The sequence below is a fragment of the Cyprinodon variegatus genome, unplaced genomic scaffold (assembly GCF_000732505.1).
Source record: "Cyprinodon variegatus isolate N-32 unplaced genomic scaffold, C_variegatus-1.0 Scaffold889, whole genome shotgun sequence".
In the NCBI taxonomy this organism is placed as follows: domain Eukaryota; kingdom Metazoa; phylum Chordata; class Actinopteri; order Cyprinodontiformes; family Cyprinodontidae; genus Cyprinodon; species Cyprinodon variegatus.
Window position 1 is genome coordinate 326,846 of NW_015151342.1, and position 11,531 is coordinate 338,376.

General features: G+C 37.8%; 1 protein-coding gene across 1 annotated transcript in view; it reads left to right on the forward strand.

Moving 5' to 3' along the window:
• Positions 1–11,531, forward strand: part of acly (ATP citrate lyase) — a 25,779-nt gene that overhangs the window by 10,964 nt on the left and 3,284 nt on the right. The window contains exons 5-18 of the mRNA XM_015397813.1: positions 139–329; positions 1,684–1,763; positions 3,118–3,248; positions 5,159–5,277; positions 5,717–5,853; positions 5,946–6,007; positions 7,064–7,181; positions 7,278–7,432; positions 8,022–8,112; positions 8,401–8,542; positions 8,632–8,800; positions 8,880–8,984; positions 9,076–9,272; positions 11,315–11,396. Coding sequence (XP_015253299.1) covers positions 139–329; positions 1,684–1,763; positions 3,118–3,248; positions 5,159–5,277; positions 5,717–5,853; positions 5,946–6,007; positions 7,064–7,181; positions 7,278–7,432; positions 8,022–8,112; positions 8,401–8,542; positions 8,632–8,800; positions 8,880–8,984; positions 9,076–9,272; positions 11,315–11,396 — 1,779 coding nt within the window. The remainder of the gene's footprint in view (positions 1–138; positions 330–1,683; positions 1,764–3,117; positions 3,249–5,158; positions 5,278–5,716; positions 5,854–5,945; positions 6,008–7,063; positions 7,182–7,277; positions 7,433–8,021; positions 8,113–8,400; positions 8,543–8,631; positions 8,801–8,879; positions 8,985–9,075; positions 9,273–11,314; positions 11,397–11,531) is intronic.

Below are 11,531 nucleotides of genomic sequence, written 5' to 3' on the forward strand. Positions count from 1 at the left end.
GGATGGATTGGATGATGGATGGATGGATGGATGGATTGGATGATGGATGGATGGATGGATGGATGGATGGATGGATCTGAGGCAGTGTATAACCAAAGGACTTGTGCACCAAAATTTTTTCCACATTCCACCTGTTAGGAGGAAGAGTTCTACATGTGCATCTATGCTTCTCGGGAGGGGGACTACGTGCTGTTTCACCATGAGGGAGGGGTGGATGTGGGAGATGTGGACGCCAAGGCGCAGAAGCTTCTAATTGGGGTTGATGAAAAGATCAGTGAAGACCAAGTGAAGAAAGAGCTGCTGACTAAGGCTCCCAATGACAAGAAAGCGTGAGTAGAAAAAATATACGATTTGGATTTAATTAGCATCAAAGTAATGTATTGAAATATTTATATTACAACTGTCCTTTACAAGAGCAAACAAAAAAGCTCAACTTCTAAATTATACAATCAAACTGCACCAACAAATTGATAAAGGACCAACAGTCTCATATTGTAAATGCCAGGGAAGAGGAGGAGTAAATTGGCTCATGATTCCATTAAACAAATGACATTTTCCTCCTTGGCTGTGCCTTTCTTCCATCAGCCTCCACCCCCAGCCTATATTTCAATGTTCCAGCAACATTCAAAGCACGTCCATGTGTTTTTATAGAGGCGTACAGTGGCATATCCCCCTGCTGACCCCCGCCAATCCATCTCCTGAGCTGTGCTGTCATGACAGGATACTCTGGCTGGACTCACTGTTTTGGCTGACATTGAGGAAGAAACCCCTGAAAGCACTCTGCCAATCCTCAGCCCAAACACACGCTTCAGACTGAAAATCAGATCACTTTTTGTCTGCCCTTCCCTGCAGAAGCCAACAGGGGGGTGGCAGAGTCGCTCAGGGGTCTTCTAACTGCTTTCACCCAGGGCCCTGTGTGGCTTCAAATCTATGAGCTGCCTGTTGAACTGACAGGCGAGAGAGGACAACAAAATGCTGCCCCGCCTCCGCTGCTCTTTATCCCCCACCTCACTGTCTGGATATGTGATGGTGGAGGAAAATCAAATGTCTCTGCATATAATTTACAGGTGGAATGTTTTATTATTTAGCTGATGTTCTGCAAACATTTAGTTACGTTTGCTATTTGATAAATTAACAAGCTATACATTTCTACACACCCTTAGTCTATACACATACGTTTTTGAAGAATTTCCCATTTCTATGCATGCATACGCTAAGAGTCTCAAACTTAAATACCATTTCTACCTCTGAACACATTGCATTTTTTTTTTCTTATTTTTATTTGTTAGATATTTCTGATCCAGCACCAAAAAAGTGGATTTTTGGTTTTGCATAATTTTCTGTACAGGATAAAAAAATGTTTATGAGATAAAGTGTAAAATCTTTCTCTTTTATTTGCACATTGAATGCAGTATAACTGCTGGACATTCTGTTTGGTTTTGAGCTTTTTGTTTGTTGCACAGTGGATTATATTTTATCTTTTAGAACTTAGAGATGTTTCAAAATGTATGCTTTTTTTACTTCTGTTTGTCAGAAAAAGATGCATCAATGGCTTAGAAAAAATGTAAACCTTGATTTCAAACTTTAAAAAAGAATATTTTCATTTCATTTTAACGACCCCCTGAAAGGATTGAACATTTATTGTTTTGAAATCATAAAAATCTGTTCCTTATTGTTTTTCAGGGTTCTTGCTAGTTTTATTGTTGGACTCTTCCACTTTTATGAGGACCTCTTCTTCACATACCTGGAGATCAACCCTCTTGGTAGGTTGTTTTATTGATCCAGTCTGTAGAAACCTACAGATCTGAATAAGTTTGTTGGCCACTGTATATATGTGTAAAATGTCTTTAAACATAATCATCTTTTATTGCAGCAGTATTATTATAATAATCCAACATCTAGAGTCTATCCAGTTTTATTAAACTGGAGAAAAAATATATAGTGCAAGTTTCAATTTAAGCCATTTGTCAAATTTTCTTCATAAATGTAACTGTACCCTCCTTTTGTAGACATGTAGATTTTCTTTTTAAGCTTTTTATGTTTCCAGGAATGTCTATCTATTAATCAATGCCTTTCTGCTTCTCTATTTTGAAAATGGGAAAGGACATAAATACCATTTTCTCTTCACCATTAAACGGCAGAGGTATATAAAAAAAAATCTAAAAGCTAATTTAGAGAACTGTAGCATATTTATGTATCTTGGTTAACTGAGTCAATAACAGCAACATTAGAATTTGTTAACAAAGGAGTGAGGGGTTTCCTTACTGGAACCTCCTGCTTTGGTTAGATGTTCACTGCTAGGCACGGTGGGCGATCAGTGATGCTGTGGGTCTGGTTATCTGCCATTGGACCCTTTTAGAGAGCATAGCAACAGGAACATTTATTAAATGCCAGGGGTTTTTCACAGGCCTGTCTTGAGTCTACAGTAAAGTGTTTATCAAACATGAACCTTCATAATTAACATCTCAGTCTTTAGACCTACTTTCTTAGTAGCAAAGTAATGACAGCATAGGTTCTAATAATAATGTCACTGATGATTTAGTATAAAATTATCTTTTCTGTATGTGCAATATGTTTCCTCAGTAATTCACTGAGTTACATGAAATATTTTAAGCGTTTTTAGTTTGAGAACATCCTGCTGCAGTAAAAGAGGAAGCTTTTACTCACCCTTCCCAGGGTCCAAAATTATAATATTTCTATCATTTACTTTATTCAAACACTAATTCATCAATATGTTATTATATTTTAAAATGAGAAAAAGTACATCAAAGTAGCATTGCAGAGGAAAACAGGATTGCATAATAAAACAGAAGATTTTGCCCATTTTGAACATCTAGGAAAGAAAACATTAAATAATTCAGACGCTTCCTGTTTGATGAAAGCAGTGTGTGTTCCTAATGAAGTCATTGGGAAGCAGTACATGCCCTGTGGCAGCTGTTCATGTTGACGTGGCTCCGCTGCTGCTTTGATAACCTGCCACTTCCTCCTCATCCTCACTTCCTCAGCCTCCTGCTGGGACAACAAGAAGGCCTTGAGTCACCTGTTCTATCTGTTAACTCAGCCAGTTTCTATAGATAAAGAAACAAATCTAAACATGTTGTTTCCTTCCTGTGTTAGTGGTGACTAAAGATGGAGTGTATGTGCTGGACATGGCAGCGAAGATTGATGCAACTGCTGATTACATTTGCAAATCCAAGTGGGGTGACGTGGAGTTCCCTCCCCCCTTCGGCAGGGAGGCTTACCCTGAGGTAAGAAGGTGAAAATGTAGAAACCATACAGAAAAAAGGCCTGCAGAGGATGTCAAGTAGGGGCTATGATGAAGAGAACCTTGTCTTATCATTTCTAAATAGATTTATGCAAAATAAAGAAGAAAAAATGCTTTAAATGAATGCAGTGGTGAATAGGGATGTGGAAAAAAATCTATTTGGGGATATATCGAGATTTATGTCTGCCCAATATGATATCAATCTTTCAGTTACTAATTTCCATTAAAAAAAAACGTAAAACATTTTAACCTAAAACAGTGAGGGAAACTGGGTTACCTCTGCACCGCTACTCTGGTAGATGGCGCCGTGGAGCCATTTTGCTCTGCAGCGCAGCACCATATCTATTGTTGGGGCAGTCACAGTACAACCCCAAACAACATGGATTCTTGTGAACATATACAGTACTTGCTTTTTATCTCTTTATTTCCTTTTTGATAGCTTGGTAAATTATTGCCATAAATAGTGATATTGCAATATCGTGATAATATCATATTGTGAACCACGTGAAACGTATCATATCGCAACATGCATGCCAATACTCACCCCTAAAAGCAGCAAGCTGCAGCCCCGATGCCTTTTGTTTTGTTGTCTGACTTTCTTTTTGTCTTGTTTGTCTTTTGGTTGCTGTTCAGTTGTTTCCTTTATATTTGGTGGTTTTGCAGTTTTAGTCATTTCTTACCTGACTGTTTGCATACAAAACTGAGGTGTTTTCTGCTTGGGCCATGGTTCAATTTGTACCAACTTATGGTTCATTCTTTGATGATGATGTTCAAAATTATTTTCTTCAATATTCGCAGTCTAATGTAAGTACATATGCTTATATAGCTATAGAAAACAATATTTTCTGGAAAGAAGTTGCTCATAATGTAGATTTTTTCTTGTGGGTATGAGTTTAGTACTTTTAGACACCAAAACAAGTTTTCTTTGTAAGGACAAAATGGCTTTGCAAATTAGGGTAAAGTTGTGGTGAGGCTCACCATTTACTTCCTTCATAGGTGGTGAATAATGTGGTAAATGTTTTAGAGCAAGCACCCAGTGGCCATTGGAGGTATTACACCTTCATTAATAAAATTTATAATCACATAAAAGCTGTTTTTGTTACGAAATTTTAAAGATTATAAAAAAAATAAACCTTGTATATAGTGCATGTTAAACATTTACAATTTTCCACACTAAAAAAAAAAAAGTTTCTTAAGTTAATAAGAAATTACGTAAGGTTTTTATTTAGGAAAACATTACATATTCTGTTATATTCCATAGAATATCTATATTTTGTGGCAGACATCCTTTGGATAAAAATCCCAAAGGAGTGAACCAGCGTTTAAAACACTATAAGTAGCCTTGTTTTTTTAACGTTATTTTAATGTGTATCCTTCTTTAGGATTGTAACGTGACAGCATTATGATTTCTTTGAAAATGATAAAGAATGTAAACAAACAACTTGCTTATGTATAAATTGATCAGTAAAATTCTATGTTTCCAACCAGTCCTACTGCATTAATCACCAAATTTCAATTCCTTACTGCTAACATAGACGGTGAATATCGTTAAAGCAGTATTTGTGATGTTGTCTGTCTGTTGTTGGCGGACACATTTCAGAGGGATGTCTGTCTGTGTAGCAGAAGGTCTGGACTAATTGGGCTGCTGTGAGCTTGAGAGCAGAAACCAGGGACAGCGGGTGTCTCTGATTAGAAGCTAGGTTTTTTATTTATTTATTTTCAACTGAACCACCAGCTGTGGACAAAACTGTCACAAGCAACTGGTGATGTGTGTCGCATCAACCATCAGTGTTTTCACAGCAGTTATAATGCTGCACATTTTGGCCATAATCTAATTAGGGTTTTATGTAACAACCTGCTTCAACTAAGAGTAAAGATGATCATATTTTTCAGGAAGCGTACATTGCTGATCTGGATGCAAAAAGCGGTGCCAGTCTCAAACTGACTCTGCTGAATCCTCGTGGAAGAATCTGGACCATGGTGGCAGGAGGAGGTGCCTCAGTTGTGTACAGGTACCTGAACAAGAATCTATTTAAAACCCTTAAAAAAGAAAAGCAAAACCACGTCTTTACTCACTGAAACTTTTAACGTTTCTTATTTTTGGCCTAAATATGACCAGCCTCTTTCCTCCATTTATAATCTCTGACTCAGCATTCAGAGAGCATTCAACTGTCTGCTAAATTAGATTTCTAAATGTTGTTTTTTAGAGAGACTCAGGAGAAATAAATGGTTTGCCGTCTGTTGAGGATGCATAAGCATTACATACAGACATATCAGCCGTGACTAATTACTCCCTGTGTGCACAGTTTTATCTGTTTACAGAGAAGCATGAGCTCCAGGCAGATGGAAAATGTTTCTGTGCACACATTTTTTTCTTTTAAATCAATCTCAAAATATGTTTATCATATTGCCGTTTTTTTATTTGTGTGAATAAAAAAAAAAAAATCACAGTGATACAATCTGTGACCTGGGGGGAGTGGACGAGCTGGCCAATTACGGTGAGTATTCAGGAGCACCCAGTGAACAGCAGACGTACGACTATGCAAAGACCATCCTGTCTCTGATGACAAGAGAGAAGCACCCTAATGGTAGGAAAATGTCACATTTCTCTCTGCAATATGAATTCAGACACTTCTCGTTTTTATGATCATTATAAATCATGTGTTTTATCAAATTCTAGGAAAGGTTTTGATCATTGGTGGAAGCATTGCAAACTTCACAAACGTAGCGGCAACATTTAAGGTACATAATTGCATCCCCCCTTTCACACTATTTTATGTCTGTAAATTAATTTTCTCCTTAACTTATTTGCACAATCTAACTTTTATTTAAAATAAATTCATTCAATGGAAAAAAAAATTAAGAAATTCACATTAAGAAATGATAGTTTTACATACAAAATCACATATTCTAAATCTTTTTTGGCTGGCACTATTTTTATAACCCTCTTTTTAAAATTTTTTTTTTTAACAAACCCTCCATTTTTTAAACACTTTAAAATAATTTGTGCCTAAACAGATTTTTTTTACTAATCTTCTTTGCAAAATCTCTTTTAATCATCCATCCTGGGTCCTGATGTCATTTATTCACCAAGAGAACCAGGAAGTCATTGATCACTAATATTCACTCGGGTCAACTTAACATAAAAAATTATCTATAAAAAAAATAACTTTTGGCAATATTGTTATCATTTGATTAGTTATTTTTAGATTTATATAAATAAGCAGGTCATATTAGTAGTAAACATATTTGTTATAAGAAGACATTCATTTTTCCTGTAAACATTTGAATAGACCAAGTATGCAGTAATTGTTATTATAGTAAAAATAATTGGGATTGTGAAACCTTTATAAAAATGTAACAATCATATTTCTTTCGGTGTTTATTACTTTCAAAAATCTTCTATCTTTTAAAATAATGTACATTGCGACTGTGTGTCTTTAAAGATTTGACACAAATCTTGTTTGTGTCAAATAACAGACTTCAATGGGCTGCACATGGCTGTGAAATAAAACAATGACTGAACACTTTTATTCATAAGATGCTCCATATATGTTTTGATGTTTTTATTATCTTAAAACAGTTATATTTTTAATCCTATTTAATATTTTATTTATTATCAGTTTGTTTATTCAGTCAAAAGTGACATTTTTGGAGATCCATAACCTTTGTACAGCAACCAGAAACTATTTTTAAAGCCTTTTATTCGTTATGAAGCATGGAAGGCTCTGTGACTGCATTTACTTTAGTACCTCTCTGATAGAGATTAGTCACCAAGCTTATTTATGTCTGGTGCAGGGAATTGTTCGAGCTATTAGAGACTATCAGGCGCCACTGAAGGAGCATGAGGTCACTATTTTCGTTCGTCGTGGAGGCCCCAACTACCAGGAGGGTCTCAGGGTGATGGGAGAAGTTGGTCAGTTCTTGTTTCCTGCTGTTTACTATATTTCTTTAATATCATTTGTCTGGTAATTAAAGCTTTTTTTTTATCCTGACACTGATTTATTCACAGGGAAAACCACTGGGATCCCAATTCATGTTTTTGGCACAGAAACCCACATGACTGCTATCGTTGGCATGGCATTGGGTCACCGCCCAATTCCCAACCAGCCTCCTGTTGCTGCACACACAGCCAACTTCCTCCTCAATTCCAGCAGCAGCACATCGGTACGACACGCTCTCAGCTTCGCTGACACACGCTGCATCAACATTTTACAAAACTTTTCCAGTTGCATACAATGTTTTGGCGAATGAAGGACTGGCACAGCGGCCACTGTTTTAGCCCCCTGCTGTCTCCTCCTTTTAGTGAGTCAGATTATTAGAAGCCCAGTGGCTCTATTGTGTCAGGCTACTGCAGAGGATTGCACACCGCTCTTATTCAGTCAGCAGAGCCATGCAGTTTCCCCCTGAGGCTTCCATTAAAAATGTGCACAGTGGAGGATTTCTGCAAAGTGTGTTTGTGCCTATTCAGGTGTTTGTTTTTTAGACAGTTGTTTGCCTTAAATATATAAAACATATATATGTATTCAGTAAAATTGTATATATTAAAAATATATTTTAAACCTTTTAGTTTAGGCCTGCAAATGTGCAAGTCATCCTTCTGAGAAATGACATGTGAAGAATATTAAAACACAGAGTGGATGTCCAGTGCAGGTTTTATAAGGCAGCCTAAAGGCCTGATGTTTCTCTGCTCCATTATTAGGTTCGGAGTGTATACAGTAGGCATCAGACTTTATTTCTAGTTCTGTTTTTGTAGACTCCATCCTCCAGGAGAAAGGTCCATTCTGAAAACAAAGCTAAAGTTGAGGGCTCCCCTGCCAAGAAGGTGAAAACTGGAGCTCCTGTCGGTGAGTATCTTTCCAAACCATCGCACTGGAAAACATTTTAACCCTGAATTCTCCTACTATCATATCTCATCAGAAAAAACATATCAAAAATTTAGAGCTAAGGTGTTAGGGCTCCCTCTTTTGACAGCATGAACAAACTACAACCCATTCAAAACAATTATGATATTCATATCAACAAAGTCACACAAGGACATACTGAATAGTTTCTGTATAGAAATTACTACCGTAACACATTTACCAGATTTTATGTTGTCAGTTTCTATCTTTAAGTGATTTATTTCTCTCTAGCCAAGGCCACTACTCTTTTCACCAAACACACAAAGGCTTTGGTGTGGGGTATGCAGACTCGAGCGGTTCAGGGCATGCTGGACTTTGACTATGTCTGCTCCAGAGATGAGCCATCCGTCTCCGCTCTGATCTACCCGTTCACGTAAGGGTAATCTTCCTTTCCTACTAAATTCTTGAAGATGAAGCTTGACGGGTGTGTCATGAATATTTTTGTGCTTGGGCGGCCTCCAGTGGCGACCACAAACAGAAATTCTACTGGGGCCATAAAGAGATCCTCATCCCGGTGTATAAAAACATGAGTGATGCTATGAAGAAGCACCCGGATGTGGATGTTCTCATTAGCTTTGCTTCTTTGCGCTCAGCCTTTGAAAGCACCATGGAGACCATGCAGTACCCTCAGGTAAATATTATCCTGCAGCATAATAAAGAAGTTGTCTCCGTTAAAGAGAATAAATGAAGCCCTTCTCTGTAACTCTCAGATTCGAACTATTGCAATTATTGCCGAGGGAATCCCGGAAGCACACACAAGGAAGATCATTAAAGCTGCAGATGAGAAGGGGGTCACTGTCATCGGCCCAGCTACAGTAAGTCTTCCATCCTTTCTCATTGGATCATTTTGAATAAGTCTGTGATGTCTCTGTCTACAAAAACTACAGGATGTTTTTTTTTATTTAGGTTGGAGGGATAAAGCCGGGCTGCTTCAAGATCGGCAACACTGGAGGCATGCTGGACAATATCCTTGCCTCTAAGCTGTATCGTCCAGGCAGCGTGGCCTATGTGTCCCGCTCAGGCGGCATGTCCAATGAACTCAACAACATCATCTCCCGCACTACTGATGGGGTTTATGAGGGCGTGGCCATTGGTGGGGACAGGTGTGTACGTTTAGATTGGTCACTAGCCACTTTATTAGACACAAATGTCTCCTGCTAGTTACGATCATGTTTTTTTTTTTTGACTATGTACTTAAATTCTTGAATTTTTCATTTGCCATTAGAGAGTTTAGTCCATATTAACACAATAGCATCACAAAGGTGTAAGGGGTAGTTTGCTGCACATCCATGATATGTACCTTTAACTCCACAACATCCCAAAAGGGCTCTACTGGATTGATGACAGGGTGACAGTGGCATTAGATGTAGGAGTTTGCCCTGAAATCGAAGGATTGACGGTTCAAGCCCCGACTCCGACTTTCATTGTCGTTGTGTCCTTGGGCAAGACACTTCACCTCCATTGTCTACTGATGGTGGTCAGAGGGCCCGGTGGCGCCAGTGTACGGCAGCCCTGCTTCTGTCAGTGAGCCCCAGGGCAGCTGTGGCTACAATGTAACTTGCCACCATCAGTGTGTGAGTGTATGGGTGAATGAATGTAGTTTAAAGCGCTTTGGTCAAGTCTCCTGACTTGAATAAAGTTGCTATATAAGTCCATGCCATTTACCATTTACCATTGAGAACTTCTGACAGTGAAGGTTGTCAGAGTAACAAACCAGTATAAGTTAATTGAGCTTTGTGACATGAAGCGTCATCCTGCTGGAGGTTACCACAAGGAGATGGGTACGCTGTAATTTTGTTGTTCAGGTACAATCAGAGGGCTTTGACCCCTTAATGATATTTATTTGATACTCCCTGGTCCATGCAACATAACGCTGTTGAAGAATCTCAGTCATCCAGGTCATATTCATTCCAAATAAAGTGAGAAAGCCAAACCACTGGACTTTTTTTCTCCAAGTTTGAAGACGTTTCTCTTCCCATCCAGAAAGCTTCCTCGATTCAAAATGTCTGGAGTGTCCAAACTACCCCAGACAATTTGAATTATGAAAGCTTTCTGGATGGGAAGCGAAACATCTTCAAACTTGGCGAAACAAAAGTCCAGTGGTTTGTTTTTTAACCTGCATCATAAAAAACTGAATGTTGCGGTTGCATTCAAGACTCATTGAATGGAGTCTCATCTGTTATTGTGTGATTGTAGTAGAATAGAATATAGTAGAATACAATACAATACAATACAATACATTAAAATATACTTAGACTTAGACTCAACTTTATTTATCCCTTGTGATTACTCCTACAGTGAACTTCTGGTTCCAGTAGAGTAAAGAAGGCAGGGATAAAGCAAGATGCCATTAATATAAAACAGACAGCATAAAAAGAGTGTATATAATACAAAGAAACATTAAAAAAAGTTGTAATGTCCTGGAATGTGTTTCCCTTAGATATAAAAATATCTGCACAGTAGGGAGCTACGGGAAGACTACTAAGTAGCTGATTTGGATTATTACACTGGCACTGCAGAAATGTCCTAACCATATAAATAGAATAGAACAGAATACAATACAATAGAACATTATTGATCTCACAATACAGAAATTAACTTGTGATTTTGGTGAGCATATATAATCGTTAGTATTAGTTTTCCACTCCACTCTTTTGCTGCTTTAACCCATCTATATACTGTTGTCTTTTTGCTTTCTGCATGAAGAATTAAATCTTTTTTTGCCTCGGATGTAAGAAGCAGTTCATAAAGTACTGATCCCTTTCTAACATCTTATTCAAGAGTCTCAAGTCTCTTTGAACACAAACCAAACATTCCTTCCAAATACCTCCTTCTCTTTAGATATTTTTAAAATTTTCTTTAATGACAGTTGTGCATAAAAATGCGAATAGATCAAAGGCTCTCTAAAATACCCTTGCATCATTAACCAGGCGATTTAAATTCACGCTTCCTGCCACCTTCTGCTCTTGGATTTAACCTTCAGCAAATTGTCTTCACCACATCTTGATGCTGATTTGCAGCCATTTGATTGGCCGTTTCACTCTTTGTGTAAATAATCTATTGATGTACCTAATAAAGTGGCCAGTCGGTGTATATGAATTATTTTAAGCGTGTATGTTTGAGCTGCTGCTGATCTTATCTCCAGATATCCAGGCTCTGTGTTTACTGACCATGTGCTGCGTTACCAAGTCACCCCAGGAGTTAAGATGATCGTTGTACTCGGGGAGGTGAGAAATGGCTTCCCTCTTTAATGAGAGCTTGTTTTATTATGAGAAAACCCTTGTCTAGGAATAATGCTTTCATAGTTTTCACAAACCTGTATAATCATGCCAAGGTTTCATGCTATAAAGAATAAGATATAA